At 43.5% G+C, this 24,220-nt stretch overlaps 1 protein-coding gene across 1 annotated transcript in view; it reads left to right on the top strand.

The window, feature by feature from the left end:
• The first annotated feature begins 1,821 nt into the window (after positions 1-1,821).
• AUTS2 (activator of transcription and developmental regulator AUTS2) overlaps positions 1,822-24,220 on the top strand; it is a 1,126,617-nt gene continuing 1,104,218 nt past the window's right edge. Inside the window, exon 1 of the mRNA XM_036824148.1 lies at positions 1,822-2,564. Coding sequence (XP_036680043.1) covers positions 2,256-2,564 — 309 coding nt within the window. The 5' untranslated portion in view covers positions 1,822-2,255. The remainder of the gene's footprint in view (positions 2,565-24,220) is intronic.

The raw sequence follows: 24,220 nt of genomic DNA, 5'->3' as shown, positions 1-24,220 counted from the left end.
GAGGGGCAGTGACAGGAAAAGCAGGGAACCCCCCTCTCCCCAGATAAAGGAAGCCCTCTGTGGCAGGGTCTGTGTTTTGCGGGTTTAACGGGTCCTCGCTCTGCGGCGGTCCCCGCCTCCTCCAGCCCCGCCTCCTCGCCCTAGGCGGCTGCAGCTGAGGTTCAAGTTCGGCACCCGGACGCGCGCTCGCTGCTCCGAAGCCTCCCGCGCCTCTCAAGGGCCCCCGCTCGAAGGCTAGGAAGGCTCAGAGGTCATTAGGGTGCGGGGTCACTCGGCCACGCGTTGTGCTACCACGTGGGAGAAAAGTTTCCAACTCTGCCATGGGGCCTCCCAGTGCCCCCCAGCGGAGCAGAGGCCCGCGCTTTGGCACCCGCTCCGTTTTCTGTCGCCTGCAGTCGCGCCCCATCTCGGGGAACCCCCGCCCCCTACGCCCCGGTATCCTCTGAATCCCCTCCTTCCCTCCCTGCGAAGGTCACACCAGGAAAATACCCTGGGAGGGGGTCTCTGGAGAAGGCGGTCGGGGAGCCTCCAGCTGGCCTGCGGTAGGGGGGTCCAAGGACAAGTGTCCCGAGGAAGGCGCGGAGGAGGGCGCGGAGCTGGGCGCGCAGAGTAGACAGGCGACAGCGGCCCGCACTTGACCCCGGTGCGACTGGCGGGAACATTCCGCGGCTCCCACACTCCCGCGCGCCAACTCTGGCGGGTCGCAGCTGACCCCACGCGGGCGGCACCCTCCACGCCCCCACCCGCCCTCGCTCCCCTTTCCTGGCTCCCCTCCGCCCCCAGTGCGCAGGCCCGGCCGCCCCAGCGCGCATGCCCTGGGCTCGCGAGCGCGGCCAGCCCCCAGCCTTTTGCTTTCTACACACTCTACAACTGGGGAGGGGGCGGGGTGGAGGGAGCCCGGCCGGCCACGTGATCCAGCCGGCCGGGGCCGCGGGGGCGGGAGCGCGCGCCGAGCGAGGAGCGGGGAGGGTGGTGCGCGTGCGCGCGGCGCGCGCGGGCGGGCGCGGGGCTGGGCTGAGGCGGGCGGCGGCGGCGGTGGGCCGGCCGCGGAGGGGGAGGAGCGGGAGCTGAGCGAGGCAGGCGGGCGGAGGATGGGGCCGTGCCCGGGCTCCTGCTGCAGCCGCCGGGGGACACGCCGTGCACCCTCCGGCTCGGGGCTCTCGTGGCGGCGGCGGTGGCAGCGTTAGCGGCGGCGGCGAGAGCGGCGTTCCCGGCGCTTCCTGGCCGCGCTTCTCCCTCAGGCTGGGCGAAAAGAAGAGGCGGCGGCGGCGGCACACCGGTGTCTCTCCCGCTGGAGATTTCTTTCTGCTTTCCTCGTCGACTGACTCGCCCCCTCCCTTTTTTGAGGAAGGGTGACCTCTTCTCTGGGACTGGAGAAAATATTTTTTTGAGGAGGGGGGGTGGGTGGCAGCCTCAGGGGCTGCTTCTTCTCTTCTTTCATCTCCTCCTCCTCCCCCCTCCAAGCCCGAAAAGCAAACCCCACAACTGCTCCAGCATCCTCCTTCCCTTCCTCCACCTCCCTTCTCCACCTCTTCCAGTTTCGCCCTCTCCCCTTCTAATTATTTCATTATTATGCTTCCCTCTCTGGGGGGTCTCGTCCCTCTCAGGTCGCTTAGAAGCCTTGGCCTCCCCTGGATGCATTTCTTAAAAATTTTGGAGTTTTGTCTGAGGCGTGTGTGAGAGGCGTCGGGGGTGTTTTCCTGCGCGAGGGGCGGGTGAAGTTCATTGCCCCCACTTTCCCGCGACCTTTTCGGGCCCGATTTGGAGTCGAGGGGGGGGCAGGCGTTTTCGGGGGGCGGGGGGCGCGGCGGAGAATGGCCGCGGGGAGGGCTCCCCGGAGCCTCCTAGTCTCTTGATCAAAGCATTCCGCTATTCTGATTTATTGCCTGCTTGGTGAGTTATTTTTTTTTTTTTCCCCCTCTAAAGGAGACCTGTGTGTTCAGCCATTACTTTGCTCGGCGCTGCTCACAGGAATCTCCGACCCTCGGTGCTGTGGGCAGCCCCGCACTTGGGCTCCTCGCCTCTCGCCCTCGCTCCCGTCCCTCCTCCCTCTCTCCGCCCCTTCCCCCTTTTCTTTCTCCGCTCTTTCTTCCCCTCTCTCCCTTCTTTCGGCCGCCGTCTCCCCCGCGCCCTCCTCGGGGCGGAGGGAAGCCGAGAAGGGGGAGGGAGGGATTGGTGTCAATTTTTTTGTGCGGCCGTGGCCGGAGCCTGTGGCGGGCAGGCGGCGAGCGGGGAGACCCCGGCGAAGCAGAGCCATGGATGGCCCGACGCGGGGCCATGGACTCCGCAAAAAGCGGCGGTCGCGGTCTCAGCGAGACCGGGAGAGGCGCTCCCGGGGCGGACTGGGGGCCGGCGCGGCCGGCGGCGGCGGGGCCGGCCGGACCCGGGCGCCCTCGTTCGCCTCGTCGTCGGGCTCCGACAAGGAAGACAATGGGAAGCCCCCGTCCTCCGCCCCGTCCCGGCCCAGACCCCCGCGGAGGAAGCGGAGAGAGTCCACCTCAGCCGAAGAGGACATCATTGATGGATTTGCCATGACCAGCTTTGTCACTTTTGAAGCGCTGGAGGTAAGGGGGACCCCCCTCCCCCCGGTTTCCCTTTATAGGCACGACCCCCCCCCCCCGGCTGCGCCCGGCTCTGCTGCCTCCCCCGCCGCGCTCCGGTCGGTCTGTCTGTCTGTCTGTCTAGGCTGAGGTCTTATTGTTGGGGGGGGAGCTGGGGGCGCGGGCAGACAGGCAGCAGGAGGGAATCGACAAGCCGTGCCTGGTCTCCAGGTTTCCTCGTTCTTTCTCGCGTTCCCCCTGCGCCCCCTCCCCGCACCCCCTCCACAGCAGATGGGCAGAAAGAAAGGGGTGCAGGCATCACAACAATGCGCCCCCCTCCACGGAGAGCTCTGCCCCTACTCCTTCCTCCTCTCCCTCCCCAATCATGGCTTCTTGGCTGGTGGAAGTCTCTGCTGGGTTTGGGGCGCCTGTGGACGGTTCTCTGTGTGCTTTATACAGAGCCATATGTCCCTGTGTGTGTGTTTGTATAGACCTTTCCTGGGTGTCCTCGGGACCAGAGACTGATGGGGTTTTGTGGTTCTTTGCCCCCCTCCCCTGCCCCCTTTTTTTCTTTTCATTTCTTTTTTCTTTCTTTCCTTTTTTTTTTCTTCTTTTTTTTTGGTGAAGCTGGGGAAGGGGGCGTTTTCTCCTGGTTGGGAGAAAGGAGGGAGGAGGGGAGGGAAGAGAGGAAAGGATGGAATATCTTTCTGTATTCCGAACAGGGCTCTATTACAGAAAGGGTTAATTGTAATATTATCTATACACATACATATGCACATGTGTGTGTACATGAGCAATTCGGTTAAAGGACAGAAAAATGTATACTAGAGAGGACTGGTGGGAGGAAAGAATAAAATCCTAGCTGGTATCTGAAGGGCTTGTCACCCAATTGTCCCTCTCCTTTTCCTTTTTTTGTGTGTTTTTTTAAATCTTTCTGATTGGCTTTGTGTGTGTGTATGTCTATGTGTGTCTTTCTTTATTCTTTGGGCACCTGCAGCATTGATTTCCAAATGCACATTTTCCTGCCAGCTAAAGGGCTCCTTGGGGGTGGTGATGGGGGGCAGGTAGGGGGAGATTGTCCAGGGGTCAGAGGGAAACTCTCTTTACCTGGATGGATCTGATTTGTTGCTGGCATGGGTCACTGGCCTGTATAAAGGTAACCCCCTTTTTTCTCCTCCACCCCCAACACACCACACATACAGAGCGCTTTGAGACTCTGCAGAGTTGGTCCGGCTTTCTTAAGAACAAAACCAAGCTAGGAGTTGGTTTCTAGCCTTTTCTGCACCTGATGTGATGGTTTGAGGTTCCTGAAAGAAACTTTTCCTTTTCCCTTTGGTTTTTGCTGTTATTATGGTATTGTTTGCAATGCTCAAATGTAAGCTTTGTTAGTGACAGCTTAAGTCTCATATGCGGTAACTGTACAGGTTTAGAGGTTTAGACGGCTGGTTCTGTGTGTGCATTTGGGTGTCAAGTTTAAATATTTTTAAAAAGGAAACCTTCCTGTTAGGGTTGTTCTTTTCTGTTTGAACTGCTTTTTGGTTGGGCTGCTGGTGGTGATGGTGGCTAGTGGTTGGGGAGGAAGGGAGGGTGGTGGTATTGGTGGCCATAGATTCTGATGTTAGTGATTGAATCAGTTGTCCTTGGGTTCTAGAACTGGTGGTTTATTGGCTAAAATGGATCTTACGGAGTTCTTTTGAGTGTTGAGGCTCACCACTTATTAGGATAATTCTAACTGTGGCTTCAACTTTGCCAAGGTGGGAGGGTACTGTACAGTGTGACCTCTTTCTCTCTGTCTCTCTGCCTCTCTTTTGCTTTAAAATAGGAATTGAAATGTCAATACGTGTCCTAGTACATGAATTAGAAAATGCTGCCTAGGATTTGGTTGCTATCAGTGGTTGGTTTAGGACAGTATTTGTAAGAGCTGCTTATAAGTGGTTTTGCTTCCTGCATGGTTATCCTGCTTTGCTATGTGGCCCTTCTCAGTAAGTAAGCAAGAGGGGCCTCCAGATTCCCATGAACATTTTTGAAGGCCAAGTAAAGATAAATATAACTTATGCAGTTGTTTTTGATTGTTCTACTTTTAATAAATATTTGACTGGGCTTGTGATGTATATGTCTATCCATCTGGCTTTTGAGAGAAAATGTGCCCATTCCAGTTTCTTCTGGGTGTAAAAAATTTTTAATTTTTAAAGGCCAAGTTTGAAATGTACCATTAATACCATTCCTTTCCTTGCTGTGATTATTTTTCTGCTACTTTTCTAGATTCAAAACCCAGGTTACTTTGGTTAGCTGAATAGTATATTACCTTCATATCTGAATATCATTTGAATATCTTTGTGTGGGTGTAAAGGTCTAACTTTTTAAAAAGTTTCTTTAAAACTTTATAGAAAAATTTAAACATATACAGAAGTACAGAGAACAGTATAACAATCCCCAATATACTGATACACCACCACCAGGTTCAACAATTGCCAACTCATGTCTCATCTTTATGCCATCTACTCATTCTCTCCTCCCAGATGTGATGTGAGAAATTGGTATGTATTTCTAAGTGGTAATGACTCAAAAAAAACCCAAAAAACAAAAAAACAAACCCACCCAAACCCATAGTACCATTATCACACCTAGGTTAATTAACAACAGTTCCCTAATATCATCAAATATCCTGTCAGTGTTCACATTTAGGCATCCTAATTTTTGTAGGAAAGCTGTAAATACACTTCTGAGGTTAAAAACACACAGTGGGGAATAAAAATCATCATGTATGTCTGGTTCTCTGCGAAAAGGTAGAACTGTTTGCTGCTTATCACGTTTGTGTCCATGCTGGATGGTCAGACATATGTGTGTGGTGATCATTAAAATAAAACCTCTGGTGTCCCACTGTACTCAGTTTGGAAGATTTACTGAACTATCCCTAAGAAATGTGAGAGCTTATTAGGAAACAGGCAACTAAACTGTGAACTTGGACAGAAATGTATGTTACAGGAGTGCTTGTAAATGTTAAGAATTATTAGAGATTCTAAGCGTTATCCTAAATACATACTGTGTTTTTTTTGTGTGTAGAAATGAAATCAGTTGTCACCACGTGTCATCAAGGTTGCTGCTAGTATGATACTGTGATTAGAAACCAGAAATATTAGCTTGCACAGCTTGGCTTTTAAGCTTATGTGGGTTCAGAGCAGTAGCTAGCTAACTGTGGGGTGTATACTTTGGGTGTTAATGGACACATCATTTGACTCCTATGGTTTTGTCTAGGGTAGCTCATTTTGACTTCCCTTTTAAGAAGAGGCTCCTAACTCATAATGAAATGTCCTGATAAAATTGTTCCAGACTAACTGTGGTTTTACTTATAGTACTGGAGGAAAAATAAGAAACTTGTCTAATGAGAACCTACATTTTTATGTTGATTTATTTTTCACTACTGTTGGTTCTTATTTAAAATGAAAGCTTTGGATGGGGTTTAAGAAGTCCCACACTTTATATGCAGTGAAACTGGCAGAGGTAGTTTCGTATTCTGCAGGGACACTTGTCTTGAGTAATTGTGCCCTGAAGTTCAAGTATGTGATTGTGAAGAGTCTCATGATAGAAGATAAGAGGGTAAGTGAGGAGGCGAAAGTTGAACATGGTGTTCTTTTCATTATGCATTTGAGAAGTCAGAATTACCATTTGGTATGGTATTGTTTATTTGAATATTCTTTTGAATACAAGTGAATATCCCCAGATATCAAGCCTCATTAAAAAGTGGTTTCCAGCAAACAAAGTATAAATGGGAATGTTGGGGTTCTAGTACTGTCAGCATACCCTGATGTGCCAGATAATATTACCTTTCTGTCGTTATTTGCATTTCTTTCTGTGTAGTCTTGATTAGGAAGCCATGTGAGCACTATGACTGAAAATTTGCAAATCCATTATTTTCCCCCTCACTCGGCTGCTATGTACTGGGTTCTTAGGGCAGCCTCCTTTTGTACAACTGACCAAGGGAAGCAAAGATGAAATTGTGGGATTAGCAGGTAGGAGGCTAGTTGGAGCTTTGCAGGCTTGTTAAAATGAAGGAAGACTCATTTCTGGTGGGTGGAGGATCAAACTAAGACTTTCATGTGGTCTTCATTTCCTATGTGTTTCAGGGCTTACCCGCACTTTGGTAGCATAAATAGGCTGTACAGAATTTGATGTGCTTGTAACGTGCCAGGTTAGTAGGCTGTAATAATTTACTATGGTCAAATCTCACTTATTCCGTTGTTTAAAAAACATTAATCGTTTTCCTTGTATCAGTCAGCAAATATTCATGGAGTGTTTGATATGTGCAAGGTACTAGAAAGAGTACAGACACCTAAAATATATATAGTGTCTTGAAGGAGTGTGCAGTTTAGTTGAAAAATTAAGTCCAGCACCTATAAAATGATTTTGAAACAGGCACTTGAATGCCTAATACCAACTAAGTGCAATAGGCTTTCAGAGAAGGGATAGTGAGATAAGCTGAAGTGTTTGAGAAGGCTTCCTGGAGAATATGGGGCCTAGAAGGCTGAAGTGATTTGGATAGACATGGAGGGAGTCGGGGGGTGGGGGGCATTCTAAAAAGAGGGAATGGTGAAGAAGGCACAGAAACAAGATGGGTGATTAGGTTTTGCGGGCAAGGAAGTGCTGGTAGAAATGAGAACAAAATTGTGTAAGAAAGAGTGCTTGTTTGGGAGTCGGGAGACCAGTGGAGACCCACACTCCAGGCTTGGCTGTCCTAACTAGTTGAGTGACCTTGGGAAGGCACTCTTTAAAAGCCTCATTTTCTTTTTCCACAAGTTGAGAGGTTTAGAGTAGTTTTAGAGCAAAGGTACCCCAAGCTGGAATGGAACATAGTTCTGTGGACATTCATAGGTTGTGTTCCAGACCAAAAAAGTGTGATCTACTCTCAGATAGTTTTGGAACTTGATGGGCTAGACAAAATTAAATGGGTGACTTGTTCTGCCCAGGTTAGAAGTCTTTTGTAATGTGTATATGAGTTTTGAATATTAGAGAAGGAGAAGTGTTGTGCCTTATTTCCTAATTTATATGACCACAGGGCACTTTCATTCTTGGCATTATAATTCACCATCTATAATCCAGTATGGGAAATGCTGGAAAGGATTTCAATGGTCCCTTCCAGATCTTGGCACTTGGTAGTCTCTGAGCCTAGGGTGAGTGGGCTGATGATAGACAACTTGGAAAACCAGGCACAGAAGTTTGGAGTCAGAGTAGAGGCTGCTGCTTAAGTAGGAGTGGCAAGGGGAGTGTGAGATGTAAATAATGATGATTAGTCCACTTTTCCTTCTGCTCCCTTTTCCTGCCTGGTGTCAGCCCTTCATTGATTGTTAGTAACCCCACACATGAGGTGAATATTGGTGAGTGATCTCATTAATAGTTTTTTCATTGTGATAGCAGCCCAATTCTGATGCTACCAAGCTGCCTTCCAGCCAGAGTGAGTTTTAGCCTATCTTGGTTCCTTCTGGTTTCCTGTACTGCTGATTTTTAGCAAGCTGGGAAAGAAGGCTGAATGAGAAAGGAGGTTGACACTGATGTTAAAATAAAGGTTTCAAATTATCTGCCTTTTGCTCGTTTATGTATGATGTGTTCATTCAAGAAAGGTCAGAACCCTTCATCTGCTGTTACACAGCCAGTGAAAGCTATGGAGCTATGTTTTTGTTACATTTTTTGCTTTCTATCTTGGGAAGTTTGGGATGGGACTGTGGAGTAAATGGGTCAGTTCCAGCATTTCACTTCAGACAATTTGCATAGCTTTAGGGTCTGAGGAGTTCCTAAGTGGTGAGAAAGTCTATAGAAAAAAAAAGGACTGTGAATGTGCTTGGTTATGAATTCAAGTATATTACTATGCTTACTGAATTTCAGTATTTCACTGAACAAGGCAGAGCATCACTCCAGAAGTATTTATGGGAGACGAGGTCGAAGATGGCAATATGGTGATTCCACATGCCTTGTGTTAGTTGTTGAGATGAACTACTTTAGATCTTTTTTGGAAGTAGGCAGGGTATACATGAATCAGTAAATTTAAAAACTGAATCACAAAGTTAGTGATTACCCTTTGATCCTTTTTGAGAGTGTTTTCCTCTAGCTTTCACCATTGAAAAAGGGTTAAAAAAGACAGGGCACTCAACATGATTCCAGGAGATTCAAGGAGCATTGAGGGTGTTAAAGAGATTCTAACTATACAACAGTTCTATATGCTGTCAAAAATAAATGTTGATTATTTAGTTTGAGAGAATGTGAGGATTAGAAATAAGGTCCCCAAGCCAAAAAAATAAGAGTTGAGGGCAGCTGTTAAAAAATAATTTAGGTTCCACTTGCTAAACTTGGAAGCCTTTGGACATAAGGTCAATTGCACTTTTTGATGGAGGGAGTGTGTGTGTGTGCACGCATGCAGAGGGTGGATGGTGGGTTAGTGTTTTTACATTTTATTTTACCCCTATGCTGTAGTATACTAATACATTAAGTGTAGCCTAACTTTGTAGAAGTGCCTCATACTATTTTTTTTTCTCAAGAAACAACACTTTTTTCAGGGTTAGGATTAAACCCAATATTTAGTTGATATAGGAAAAAGACCTTGGTAATGGGATAGCAGCTATTCATTTGAGAAAGTTCTGGAAAAAAATCAGATTAAAAATCTCTCAAATAATTGAAGTTTGGAAGAACAGGAAGGGAATTAATTTGGCGAAACCCAAGACAGGAGAGGATCAAAACCAATTTAGGGACATTTAGCTGGGTCAGAACAGTTTTTCTTATATAATGTATACCCGTTCAATGAATAGATGAATGCAGAATTTTTTTTTTCTAGAAGTGGGGCATAGAATTTAAGGCTGGTGAGACCCTAAATTTGCGTTTCTTCTTCCAGATCTGAACTGTGTTCTTCCTTCATTTCTTCTAACAAGCCTGCAGGGTAGGGGGTATGCAGTCAGTACCTATCTTGTAAGGTCACAAAGAATAGATCCTTTTTATGCTGTTAGTGACTGAGGAGGGGAGGGGTGGATTTCACTTAGTCTGGCTTCCTTTGCTTGCTTAGGAAGAGATTAGGCAAGTACAGGCTTCTTTGTGTCATTCCTTTTCAGTCTCTGATTCCATCTTTTGCAAGGGGACTTGTAGCCTGAAATCATTTGCATTGCTGCCGTCTTTCTAGGTTTTTATTTCACATACTAGTGCATGTGTCAGTCTCATCCTAGGATCCAGTAGACTCCCCACCGCCCACTGCCCGCCTACCTTCTTCTCTCCCTCCCTCCCAACTTCCTTCCCCCTTTCCTCTTCTCTTCCTTTACTGAGATAGAGTTATCAAAATCACGAATTTTGAAAGGCAATGGATTTAGGAAGTTCTGAATGAAATGTAGAAACTTTAAATTACAAACCTTCATTATTTGAACATTGACAGTCTGTTTGAGGGACTCTGAAGGTAGCACCATGAGGGTAAATTGCTTGCCTCAGTTTTCTGGGCTGTTATCAGCTTATCATTCTGATTTCTCATTCATTTGTGAGCTCTGGTTAGAGTTTGCCTGAATATAAATACCACAAATGACCAAGTACATACAAATATTTTGTCATTTTGGCTTGCCACTATGCCATGTAGTGCCATATCTCTGGGCCCTGGAAAACCCAAGTGTGTGGAGATATGGCATTTGGACACAAGTAAAATGGAGTCACAAGAGGAGAAGGGAAAGCCCACAGTTTGTAAGTAAAGGAAAGTGGTTAATGCAGGTTGGGATTCATTTTTGACAGAAAGCCTTCAAGTTGCAGGTACTGTGTGATTGTTATTAACTGAAGCGTTTTGAAATGACCTGGGTTAGATACGGAAACACAGCCTGTGAAGACAAAATGCGACTCTTGGTTATATGGGTGAAATGTGATACCTTTAGACTGAATCTGGGACAGGATTTAAGTCAATGCCAGGGTCAAGTTGTGATGATTCCTGAGGGATATCAGGGATGTTGCTTTCCTTGTCTCCACACTTACCTTCCCGTATAGCACAACCCACCAACTTCATTTTACATTTCTGCAAAGTTTCTCATGGCAGTGATATTTTAGAGCTTGAAAAGAGGAATTAAGAGAGTCTAGTATTGCAGTGATTTCTCGATAGTTATAGTGAAGTAGAGGGTTTTTTTGGTTGGTTGCTAGGGTCTTTCAGTTATGCTTACTGGCTAAAGCTTGCTGGCTAAAGGTGATTTAGTGAATAGTTTTCCATAGTTAGAAGCCAAGTAAGAAAAAAAAAAAAAACTAAGGAAATAAAGATGTAGATGGAACAGTAGTTGAACATAAGAATATCACTTGTTTTCCAGCCACATACTAGAAATTCCAATGTTCCACCCATTCTCTCTGTACATGTTCAGTTGGCAAAAATAATGAAGGTCCTGGATTGTGCTGTTCTAAGAAATGATCTTATATAGTTCAAGTGAAATTATACTTTCACTGGGGCAAAAGGGGAAACAAGCATTTGGCATTGTGCGTTGCTACATATTACAAAGTTTGCTCCTTTCTCATTTGTTAGGCTGATCAGTTTGATTATTTGTGAAAATTACAGTTTTGAGATTAATGTGCATAGCTACATCTTCAGGGGGTGTTATCCTAAAGTTAGGACCTCAACTTTTTCAGAGAAGTCTTTTGATCCATTTCAGTTCAGCTATTGTTGGTTGATGTGCTTTCTAAGCCAGAGCAGCATTAGAGGCACAGATGTTGTCTTTAGAAATGCTGTAGTTCTACCTCTCATTTTGCAAATGAAAACACAGCCTAGAGGGGTTAATTGTCCTGCTTAAGATCACACTGGGAGTTAGAGGCTCTCACTGTTATCCAGTGAAACTAGGAGACTGCTTTTCCTCATACTTGGATTCCTAAGGATTGGGAACATTGGAAGGTAAAAAAAAACAAAAAACAAAAAAACAAAAAAAACTGCAAATGAGGATGATCAACCATGATTGTAAAGATTCCCATTTTTTCCAAGAAATGTTCTGATTATTACCCAGTATCTTTCCCCCAGTGTACAATTGGCCTTTCTCTGCAGGTCCATTAGTCTTTTTTAACACCCCCCTCCCCTCCATAATGAGGATGTAAAAGAAAAAATAAATATTAGGGTGATGATATGAGGGTTTTTTATCCTTGAATAACCGATGGAAAGATAAAATAATTATTTGAATGTAAGATGATCTTAATGTGGCCCACTTAAAATTTTAACGTAATTTTTTTGGGTAGAATATTTTCTTCAGCCTGGCAATTCAGAGAGACTCAGCGCAACTTACTGAAGTTGGTAGCAGAACATTTGAAACAAGTGAACTTTGGAATATGGTTGAGTTGAAGACTCAACCAAACTTTTCTTCTGAAGAAGAAAGACTCAAAATATTAAATCCACATGATGTGTTGGCTAAGGCATCTTGCCTGTTTATTGCTGAACCAGAAAATTTATAACAACTGTTTGTCATGTGTATATATTTATAGCCATTCATACAATGAAAAGAAGTTTTCATGAGATTGTAATAACATATCAAAATGGATGTAATTAAAACAGAAGCAGATTGACACCCTGAATTAAATGCAAACCATAAACCAGGATACCTGAGCATTGGTACCTTACATATTTGCTGCAGGGGGCAGTCAGCCAAATATGCAAATAAAAAGACATTGATGAATTTCCCCGGGTGTGTATGTTGTGGTTGCAGAGAACCCAACTATTTTATTAATCTTTTATCAAGCATTGTTTAGATTGCAGCAGCAATGGAATGTATTAATTTGGCAGACCAAATAGCTTAGGACCAGAAAGTAGGAAATAATAAGGGGAACACATGATTGATATACTGTCCTATAAATAACACATGCAACTGACAGAGGGGCTGAGTAATCTTTAGATCTGTGCTTAATGTCACTGATGGAGTTGTTAAACCAGGATGTTTGAGTTGAACTTCAGTCAGAGAGGCTGCCTCCCATTTAAAATGCAGGTCTATCTCTAGTTATACCCTGGACTGATGTGTTGACAAAATTGGTGTAAATCGAATTTTTGTAAATTGGGTGAATGCACCAGGGGAACCTTACTGTGAAAAAATATGATTAAAAAAGAAAATCAAGTATGGTACTTCTTCTCTTTGCATAGAAGCTTGGATTTTGTTAGAGTGAGTCTCTTTAGATGGGCATTGCTTTTCCTGAGACACTTAAAACTGCATGTGTTCCCCGTGCTCCTGGAAGAAAGTGACTGTGAGATTTGCATTTTCTGTACAGGTTTCATACCTCACTTGGTCGGTGCTTCCAGGAATAATTGGTGGTGATTTGAATAAGCCCACACCATTCAGATTTCAGAGGTTGGTTTTCAAGTGCGTGCTAAGGAGGGCTTGCAGCTATGAATATGGAGTATGATTTCCATATCTGTTCCATTGGGAAGTCTAGGCATGTCATAACCACTTCAGAGCCATGATTGTATGGAGACACCCTAGCTATAATTTTTCTATATGACAGTTCATTTTTAAAATTGTAAAGATGCCAAATGCAGGACTGTATTGTTATTAAGGAAGTCGGTGACATCTGTTATATCTTGTTTAACCAGGGGAGGAAAATGCTTTCATCAAAACATCTAATTATGCCCTCTCAACTGATGAAAGATCTTTTGCTAAATTTTTGGAATTGGCCTTAATGGAAGAAGCTGGCCTCTACAGGAACTGTGAAGTAAATTTACTCTTTTTATTTGAAAAATACTTATCGCTAACCGTGGTGACATAAGGGTATTTTAATTTTATCAAATTGCTCTTGTGCTATGTGTTGAAAATAGATATTTTCAGAAGTTGTCTAAGCCAGCATGAAGTTTTTGTTTTTGTCCTCCCTCTCACCCTCATAGCATGTGAGGCCCCAGAGGCAGTTTGTACTTACAGATGTGAGCCTAGGAAGATACTTGGTGGCTAACAGCCACCTGGAGAGGGAGCAAATGATAATTACAGGTGAGAAGCTGGGGGATAATTCAGCCTGTGTGCTGGGAGGTGTGATTTCATACCTGAGTGTTAAAACCTTCCCTGTTAGACAGTTGTGTTGTTTTAAAATTAGTTTTATTAGTCTAATATAGAAGTGGCCCAGATTGTTCCAGGTCATCTTCAGTTGAAGGAATATAACTTTTTTTTTTTTTTTTTTAATAGCTACTTTATTTATTTATTTATTTATTTTTGGCTGTGTTGGGTCTTCAGTTCGTGCGAGGGCTTTCTCCAGTTGCGGCAAGCGGGGGCCACTCTTCATCGCGGTGCGGGGACCGCTCTTCATCGCGGTGCGCGGGCCTTTCACTATCGCGGCCCCTCCCGTTGCGGGGCACAGGCTCCAGACGCGCAGGCTCAGTAGTTGTGGCTCACGGGCCTAGTTGCTCCGCGGCATGTGGGATCTTCCCAGACCAGGGCTCGAACCCGTGTCCCCTGCATTGGCAGGCAGATTCTCAACCACTGCGCCACCAGGGAAGCCCCAGGAATATAACTTTTTAAGCACTGAATATTTAATGTGATTCCAGAAATATTTCCTGTGTTTAAAAGTAGTTTCATGTAATACCTGAAAGTATCAAAAACTGTGTTTAATTCAGCATATCTACAACACTTCTCGCTTCCTTGATCACTTTATAAAAATTGTTAAATTTTTTGGCAATGTATTTTGGATCATGCACACTTTAAACTTGTCCAGTAAAGCCATCCTTTATCTGTATTTCAACCCAGAACTAGTTTTATCTGCAGCAATTCTGTTTCCAGAATCACAGATAACAGCAATAGTAATAGTAGTAGTAGTAATAATAATAATAATAAACTTACTGATAATGCTGACCTCAGAGCAATGCTTTATTTCTTAAATTTCAGAGTACTTCGTCTTTTTGAAATGATTTTCCCATGGATTGAGATCTTGGGGAAAGCCTAAGGGAGTTTTTGAAGTGTTGACCGTGACACAGTGTACTCTGTGTTTTATTTGGGACCTGGTGGGAAGTTCATGTGCTGTTAATTTTTTCTTGGTCTGTTATATGCTCTGTCATGGCTTGTTGTGTGTAACTTGGGAATATGACTGGAACCTTGGAAAAGAGAGAGCCAGAGTTATCTTCCTATATTTCTAATGTATTGTTTCATTTTCCTCTATTCTCTAACTTTAGCCTCTGTACTCTCCCTGCATATATCCTTCTTGAGGTATTTGAGGCTCTCAGAATTGTTGCTTCCTTTACTCAGTAATCCATGCGTAGTAGGTACTCAGTCAGTGCTTATTTAGGGTTGATCTATTTCCACAAAAATTCCATGAAAAGAAACTTTAGAAAAGGGAGCTACTACTTACTTAGTACTTTACTCTGTGCCAGGCATTGTGCTTGGAATTTTGCATTCATCGTCTCATTAGAGCTACGCTGTGGAAAAAATGAATGATATCCCTGTTTTATAGTCAAAGACACTGAGGCTCAGAGAAGTTAAGTCAACTTGCAGAAGGTCAGTATGAGAGGCAGGAAATGCAGCGGTTTCTGCCTGACCTGAAAGCTCGAGCTCCTCATCCCTTTCCGCTCTTCTTTTAATCCAGATTCATTTTGTGACAGAGTGCTGTTCTTTTAATACAGATTCATTTTGTGACAGAGTCCCAGATGGGTCTCTGGTAGGCTGCATTTGTTTGTTCCTTGTTGCTGCTGAAAATTGTCTTGGTTACAAGGGATTTTCTAGGTGTAATAATAGGATTTAGGGAGGGGAGAGTACCTCACCATCTTTTGGGAAGTTCTTTATTTTGTTTTTAAAAGCTGGAGTTTACCATAGGTGGCTGCCACTCATACAGTACATCTGTAGCATGTTTGTTGTTGGTTTGATTTTTTTTTTCTCTCTTTTTCTTTCTCTCTGTCCCTTTCACTGTTTTTCCCTGTATTAAAATCTGACCTTTTTCCTGGTCACACAGATCGGGTAGATTTTAAGCCTTTGTCAAAGGCAAGTGCTCAGGCTGGTAATATTGAGGGTAACCGTGTACTGAATCCTTCCACATACTTAATGTTGCTGATTTCTTACAACAGCCCCTAGAACAGAAGTGTAGAATTGGAGAAGGGACTGGCACCCTCTCAACAGGGCATTGTGGGTATAAGCTTATTTTCTACTCTAAATTCCTAAGTATTTTGCTTGATTTTAAACTATTCTAAGAAGTAGCACTTCACTTGGCAATCTATTCCACAATAAAACAGACCTTACTGGTAGGTTTTTGTTTTTGTTTTTTAACTAATAGATACTGCATTCTTTCTGGTGAAAGAATGTACTAAGATATCTTTATCTTGAAGGTACCAATGACAAATAGTACATTATTTCCTCTGTCATTGTTTCATTATTCTAAGCACATTTGCAAATTGTTCTCCCCCATAGCCCACTCCACCCTGTAGAGGTTTGTTTATGCTACAAAAGAGTATGTGGTCTCTTCTCTCAAAAGAGAATGTGACTGTTAGATTTGCTTCTTATGGAAATCCCAGCTGTGATTAGAGTACCGTTCATTTTTTTTTTAATATAAAGTTATTTATTTATTTATTTATTGACTGCGTTGGGTCTTCGTTGCCATGCGCGGGCTTTTTCTAGTTGCAGCGAGCAGGGGCTACTCTCCGTTGTGGTGCGCGGGCTTCTCATTGTGGTGGCTTTTCTCTTGTTGTGGAGCATGGGCTCTAGATGCGTGGGTTTCAGTATTTGTGGCACGTGGGCTTCAGTAGTTGTGGCACATGGGCTTAGTTGCTCCACGGCAGGTGGGATCTTCCCAGACCAGGGCTTGCACCCATGTCCCCTGCATTGGCAGGAGGATTCTTAACCACTGTGCCACCAGGGAAGTCCCAAGTACCGTACATTCTTGAGAAGCCCCCTCTTCATCTCCTCTGGGCCAAATTGGGCCTCCACACAGTTCATCTCCTAGGACTTGGGGATTCAGACCTGGCTGATGACCATCCCTTAAGGAGTGGTATAACACACACACGCACACGTGCGGTACCCTCCCTGGGTCTGACATTTCAGAAGATTTCTGGGTGAAAATATGAAGATAGTCAAAGTAAACACTTCTGTGAAAAGTCTCTTTTTGGAGAGAGGAGGCAGTTTCTTCTCAGAACCGTTATGCTCTGAGACCTGCAGTCTTGCCCCTCTCTCTCCAACTACAGTTGAGCACGGTTATCCTTTTGCACATCCAAAATGGAAACACAGCAGATTTCAGTTTTTAGCAGTTTATGATTGTAGGGGAGACCCAAGTCAAAGCATGTCCTTTGAGATTTAACTATAACTATAAAACTCTAGTGTCGTAGGCACCATACCTTTAAGTTCAGAGTTTTAAAAGCGATCCTTATACCTGAATTTTATATATTTGTACAGTATGAGTTCTGTATCACTCTCGGGCCTGTCCCAGATTGTGAACACTAGGTAGGATCTGTGTATTTTAAACTTTTCCTTGTGTTGTTCCTTGCCTCTCGGGTGGTTTATAATACCCCTGTTGTGATGTTTTCTATTAGGTTGGGTACAGATGGGTGTAAATTTCACTTCAGGGCAGTGGGTGCCCTCTGTTTACTGTTTTCAGATGAACATTACCTTAGCATTGTGTTGTAGATTTCTACATTGGCTGCCCATATTTCATCTGTACTCTTACTTCATTTAGTATGGTGTCCCTGGGATTAAGGACAGAGAAATATGTATGCTCAGGCTGATTTGGAAATTACATTGTTGAAATAAAGCCCATATGGCCATTGTAAAATGGTTAGTACTGCATATAATTGCCTTCCCAGTGATGCGCTTTGTCATTACTTCCATCTTCCAAGAAGCACTCCTGTAGCATGCTGACAGCAATGGCATCATTAGAAAACATATGGCCATGCAAAGGCATTAAATTGTCTTTAGCTTAAGGATTAGATTACAGTGTTAGAGGATGGGTCACCACGCTTTCAGTCGATAACTCTTGCTTAGTTCAGCACTACTAGGCTGGATGATAGAGATTTGCAAAGGTCCTATTTACTTGTTAGCTGAGTATATTTCATATCTTTCCTGCAATTTTGAGGAAGTCTTTGAGCTGTGCATAAGATCTTATCACAATATTGTAGTCAGCTGGCTTTTCTGGGGTTTTGCTCACAACTGTTCATGCCTTGTGCAGAGTTCTTTTCTAGGACATGATACTCCCTCAACCTATGCTTTCCTGAATGTAAGTCCAAAGCTGGCTAAGGCAGGAGGTCATTTAGATGTAAAAAGAGACTAAGTAGTGGAGTCAGGAAGTCACCAGGTGGCTGCGATGTGGCCCAAATTTATATCCTCCGTTGTATAACATCTGTCTCCACGTGGGTCCACCACCCTTCTTCCTTACCCCCTTAGAAGCAGTGAGATTTTTGCAGCCTAGAGGCTTAGCAGTAGGTCCCAGAAGCTCAGAGACGATGTAACAGGGCATGGAAAGAGATCCCAACCTGCCCCCTGCCCCCCATAGTAGGACATGCCTACTATTTGGTTGTAGGTATTTCAGGGATACAGCAGTTCTGGAACATGGTATGGCTTGAATTTTTAGGGTACTTTATGCAGCTGCCAGTGAATAATAAGTGAAATCACAGAATGGAAAGTCATTTATCAAATTTAATGTTTCTCTTTGGAGTCTCACAGAAATAACATGGACTAGGGAGACTTTCTGAGTAGTAAGTGACTTTGGAGATCATTTGGGCAGTGGTTTTTGGGGCACCTCAGGGGACACTGAGTCAGTGGAGGGGAGGCCCTGACCTCATTCAACCAGAGCTCCACCTTTACCTGTTTTATATATTATGTATTAAGAGTAAGATTCTCTTTGGGAAGAAAAAGGTATCTGAATTCGTCTGTTCTTTCATTCAAGAAATATTTATCAATTGCTTCTGTGAGCCAGGCAGGCACCGTTGTAGGCACAGGGGATGCTGTAGTGAATAAGAGAAATATATATCTGCTGTAACGGGGTTTATATTCTATCAGGGGTGGATGACATGATGTAAATCATAAACAGATACATAATGTGTTCAGTAGTGACAGGGTTTTTAAAAGCAGGTTAAAGATATGATAGTGAGAATCTGGTATGTGTGTGCAGATGTGCAATTTTATAGAGGTGGTTTTAGATAAGGCCTCTTCGAGGAGGTAATATTTGAGCAGAAACCTGAAGGAAGTGAGGGAGCAAGCACTGTGGATAGCCAGGGGCAGAGCATTCAACCAGAGCAAAGAGCAAGGGTGAAGGCTTGGAGGAAGGAGTAGCTTGGTGTGTGAGTAACGGTAGGAGGTGATGGTGGCTAGAATAGAGTGAGTGAGGAGGAGAGGGGCCGAGATGGGGGAGACACCTGTAGGAACTTTGACTTTTAAACCCAAGTGACTTGAGAAATTTAAAAACAGTGAGAACGACTGTCTAAAGCCCTCATTTCCCAACCGATAAAGTCTTTGAACTTCCCCAAGATCACTTAGCTGGTATTAAAACAAGACCCGATCTAAAACTCACATGTTATATTCCTTTATGGGAGCCTCCCATTGTACCTCACCGCCACCACTCCAGGCCTTAGGAGCTATGGGGCATCTTTTTTTGGAGACCAGAGTATTTGTCTCCTCTCCTGTTTATATGGATATGGTTCTCCCAAAAGACATGCTTCAAGAATATACAGAATTCCAATGCTTAATCACCACAAATTGGAAACGAGCTCTGTTCTTCAGTGCCAGAAGTCACCACCATTTGGGTGATTATTTTAATAACAGCAACAACAGTGATAATGATGGCTAACATTTATCAAGGGCTAACTGCATGTGATCGTTATTCTACCCAGAGCATTCTCACATTTAACCCTCACAACAGCCCTGTGAAGTAGGTAACATTATTATCCTCACTTTAGAGATGACAAAACTGAGGTTCAGAGAAGTTAAATAATTAACTTCCCCAGATTGTAGAGCCAGAATTTGAGCCCAGACTGTGGGATTTTAAGGCCTGCACTGCCTCTTTCATGAGGAGGAGGGTGGGTGGGCTTGTCACTGGATAAACATTCACTGGAATATGCTCTCCCCACCCCATTTTAAAAAGATGGTTCTCAAGCTGAGCCCTAGGAGTAATACTGTCTTGCTGCAACCCGCTTTGGTGTTTGATTATATAAAGGATTTCACAGCCAGTCTGGCTTAGTCCTGGCAACTCTGCTGATTTTAGGTGGATTGTTGGTTAAGCAGATACCTTTTGGTCTTTCTGAACTGAATTTGACTGGGACATTTTTCAAGACCTGTACTGTGAAGTATGTTACAGAATTCAGACCAGTGTTTTCAAGTCAGCAGACCCAATTGAATTGGTCTTGATTTTTTTTCTCCCCAGTGGAGTAGAAGCCCCAGACACTATCAGTTCCAGTATTCCCTAGAATGTACTTTTTAGCACTTGTGCTTTTTGAGGAGCTTTTTATGGTGAGCTTGCTTTAAAATATATTTGTGTAAAAAATGCATGTATATGTATATATAGGACTATGAAATATTTTATAACTATGGAATAGTATAAAGCATAACATGACCAACACCCATGGACCCACCACCAGCTTTAACAGAGCTTAGCACTTTCTTAAAATTGGGCTAATTTTAGTGTGTATTGTCTGAGGGGGAAGCGAGTCAACTGTAAGCCTTAGAGCAGGGGATTCTCAAATCTAGCTGCACATTAGAATCCCCTGGGGAATTAAAAAAAAAGTCCCCATACCCATGGGAGGGTGGAGGGAGCCCCCACCCCATCATCAGAACTTTTATAAGCTCCCCAGGGGATTGTGTTGTGCAGTCAGGGTAGAGACCTTCTGTTTGAAGGAGGGTGTGTCAGTTTTTCTTCACTGGGTTTTCTCAGATGCCCAGTACCAAGCCATGTGTTTAATGAACTGTACTCCTAGCCTTTTTTTTTTTTTTTCATTTTCTCTGTCGAACTTTTTAATGTGGTCTGCTTTCCAAAATTTTGAAGGGTAATGTCCTGGGATGCTCCTCTCCTGATGCTGTCTTCCTCCCATCCATAACTGAGAAAAGCTGGGGATACATTTACATATTTTTTACAAAGCCTTTTAGAGACTAGGAAGGAGACATTAGAAAGGGGACTGAGAAATTCAAAGGTGCTTCTGTTGGAAGTGTTTGGGATTAGCTGAAAGTTGTTATAAAATTAACATAGAAGTCATTGGGGACAGCTGATTTCATGTGGAAAACCATGCATCTTTACAGGAAGACTCTGAGCTGTTGGGTGGCAGTTGAGGGCTTTTTTGGCCTGAGACACAGCTTTATCAATAAGATGTGGGGTAAGATGTACCCGTAAGATGTGTGTGACCACCAGAGTGGCCAATTCTCTGTGGATACATCTGAGACTGTGACATCTTTCAGAAGTACTGTCAATCTTATTTGGAGCCTGATTTTCTCCTGTGGGTCTTAGTTCCCTGGGATACCCACACCCCTTCTGCCCATTTATCCATTTAATAAATGGTTACAGAGTTTCTTCTCTATGCCAGGCACTGTTCTAGGCACTGGGGCGGGGGAGGGTAAACAGAACCTCTAGCTTCAAGGAATGACATTCTGGGTGTTACATTCTGGTGTCACATTGTTGTTTGGTGTGTCTAACAGAGAAAAAGGTGCGGTGGGGCTGTAGTCCTCCCCTAGAAAAGCTCTAGGGGAGCCATTAGGCAAAACGTTTTTGCCTCATTTTGCTTAAATTAAGTTTTTTGGTTCTGAGGATTTTGATTATTGATGCTTTCATGAATGTATTTCTTCAAGGGAGGTTAAGCATTGGGGCATTAAAGTTTGCAGGGACTTTCGGAATCAGCTGGATTTTATCTTACTAGTTACCAGCTTAACATGATGGGGACGAAATAGATGTACAGCTTAAGATTCAAGCTTAGAGAAGATTCTGGAGAAATAATGATACTCAATTCTCTTTCTACTTCAAGTAGAATCCTCTAATTCACCTGCATGCTCATAAATTTGGGGGAAAGGAAAGCAGAAATGGAAAGTTTATTTCTAGGGCTCTATACTGGGCCAGGCTATGAGGTTACTTTCACTGGGAAGACTTAATCAGAAGTGAAGCTTAAATCTGTCACAGTTTTCACAGCAGTCAGGGAATTGGGCACTGATGAAGACCACTGGATCCCCAAATAGAGGGAACGCGTTAGAGATTGTTTGGAGTCAGTTAATAAAATAGATCGTAAGAAGAAAATGTCAAGTTTGAGTGAAAAAAGTACTGAAAAAGAAATCTTACAGCTTTTGGCTTATGTGGAGGAAGAAAACAGTGGTTGATATGATTTCCTTGCTGGATCATCATCTTCATCAGATATAGTTGTTGACTAAAGAGGGAAAACTAAATTTCATCATATAAAGAAGTCTTTATATCTGTGAGCTCTCTAAAGAGAATCATCTAAAAATAATAAAAAAGCAAGTATATGTTGTTTTCATCAGCTTTTGGATTGCTAAAGTAGACTTTGACTTCAGTGTGTGAAGCGGGTGGGTGGGAAATGAGATTTTTTTGTTATTGTTGTTCAGAGGATGAAACACTTTCTCTTTCTAGCTTAGGCTTTCCTGGTGGGTTTAGACAACTGTGGGTCCTCGGGGACTGTGTGTGCAGGTGAATAGAGATTCCAGTACTTGTGTACCTGCCCAAATCGACAGGTGTGGGAATAAGGGCAGGGACTTCTGAGGGTTCATGGAAGTGAACCGAAGTTTTGCACCAAAACTCATGTAGAGATACGAGATGTTTTGTTTCTCCTTTGATTAGAAAGGACATGAAGGTACTTAATAGTTTTTCAACTTTAACTCCACCATTAGCTCAGTATTGATGTATTCGATAATTATAATGAGAACTAACATTTACTGAGTGCTTGCTATGTGTCAGGTATTCTAATTTCTTAATTTGTGTAATCCTCACACAGTGGTCCCTTGAGGTAGGTGCTGCTGTGATCTCTATTTTGTAGGAGAGGAAACAGCTACAGAGTTTACACTTAAGATCACATAACATGTAAGTGGTCAGCCTCATACGTTCTGGCCTCAGAGCCTGACTTGAACCATTGCACCACAGAACTTAAATCAGTGCTTCTTAAGAGTTTTATTCTGATCTTTTTTTAATGGGGCTTTCGACCCTTCCTTAATCCCTCCTCACTTCTGTACATGTTTTCAGAGGTGATAATATACTCCTTAGGCTGTCGCCTTATTACAGATGAGAAAACAGATCTAGAAAATTATGTTTTGTAACCACTCAGTAGGACCTACTGAGTTAGTGGTAGGACAGCGATGTGGAACCCAAGTTTCCTAATATATAGGTCACTGCTTTTCCCACTGCACTGTATTGGTTCCATTAACATTTTTTTTAAACTGAACTAAATAAAAATTTATAAATTTAATTTGTGTCATTCCTGTGGAAGGACTAAATTAAAATAGCTAAGGACTGCGTGATTTTACCCTAGGGAGGAGGATGGTAGGCATTTTAGAAACTAAAGTTTGCCTGTGGGGTTATCTGACCTACTCCTGAGGACATCTTTCTAGTCTTTGGTAGGTTTACTTAAAAGTGGAAAGTAGAGTATAAGAGTCATCCTCAGACTTGGGTTTTGCATGATTTGAAGATTCCTGGAAGGGCAAGTGTTTTGTTTTTTTTTTTAGATTTAAATTGTTTGCGTGTTCCACTGGAGGTTAAAGTTAAAAAGACATGAATGGGGTGGGGGGGAAACGGCTTAAATGCAAGCCTTCCTTAGCTACATTTCCCTGTCTGGCAAGTAAGACTTTAAAAGAGGGTGGAAAGAACCACCTCGATTCTTGGTGTTTGGCTTTTTGTTTTTGTTTGTTTTTTCTTTTGGTCCTGTGATTCCTTTTGTTGTAACCTCTTTCCTTGGCTAATGCTTTGTTTAAAAACAAGTGCTCTGGTATTCTAAAACAAATTATCCAGCAGGCTCCCTGATTGTGCTCTCAGATAAAAGATCCCAGGGTAGTGCTCTTTCTGTCTTTGAATTGCAGTTGCCTATGCATACCCAAAAGCAAAATTCAGTTTACTGCAGAGCTTCCAACCCAGATTAATGTGGTTATCTTAAAAGTAGAGAATATAAATTTGAAAGGGGAAATGTGGATTCTGCTTAACCCTTCAAAGGCCTCTAATGGGAACCTGCTGTAATGGGTCGTAGAGTTTTGTCTGGGGTGAGAGACTGCGGGCTCCAGTTTTTCTTTGAGTCTTTTGCTAAATGACTTTGGTTGTGTCATTAACGTCTGGAAATCTTAAACTCTCAACGACACATTAATGACAGAATAGGGGGCAGGCTCCCAGACTGTGCTGTGGAAAAAGCACATGTTCAGATTTTGCCAATGACCCCGAATCCCATGTGGCCACAGACTAGTAATTTGATTTCACAGTTTCTATTCTTAAATTTGCAGGATGAGGTTCCTAGTGGGAGTAAATTTAGTGATGATAACATATCAGCTTCCTTTTAGGGGAAATATTGTAACTGTGAGAAAAATATTCATGAAAGCCTTTGCCAAGTATTTTTTGTATTTGGTAAGAGCACCCTTTCAGTTATCAAAGCTTCTGCAAAATTTTTCCAAATAATTACACTTGGTCACCCATGTTGGTTTAGAGAATCTGGATTGGATGGTTTCAGATGGTTGCAACTCACAAATTATTGCCTTGTGTGGTGGTTTCCAAACCCAGTTGCACATCTGTACCCCCAGGGGAGCTTGTTAAACATACAGATTCCTGGGCCCTGTCCCTGAGCTCCTAAAAGTTAATCCCTGCTC

Source organism: Balaenoptera musculus, chromosome 15 (assembly GCF_009873245.2).
Source record: "Balaenoptera musculus isolate JJ_BM4_2016_0621 chromosome 15, mBalMus1.pri.v3, whole genome shotgun sequence".
Taxonomy (NCBI): domain Eukaryota; kingdom Metazoa; phylum Chordata; class Mammalia; order Artiodactyla; family Balaenopteridae; genus Balaenoptera; species Balaenoptera musculus.
Note: the sequence above shows the minus strand (reverse complement) of the source record. Positions and strands in the feature narration are given on the sequence as shown.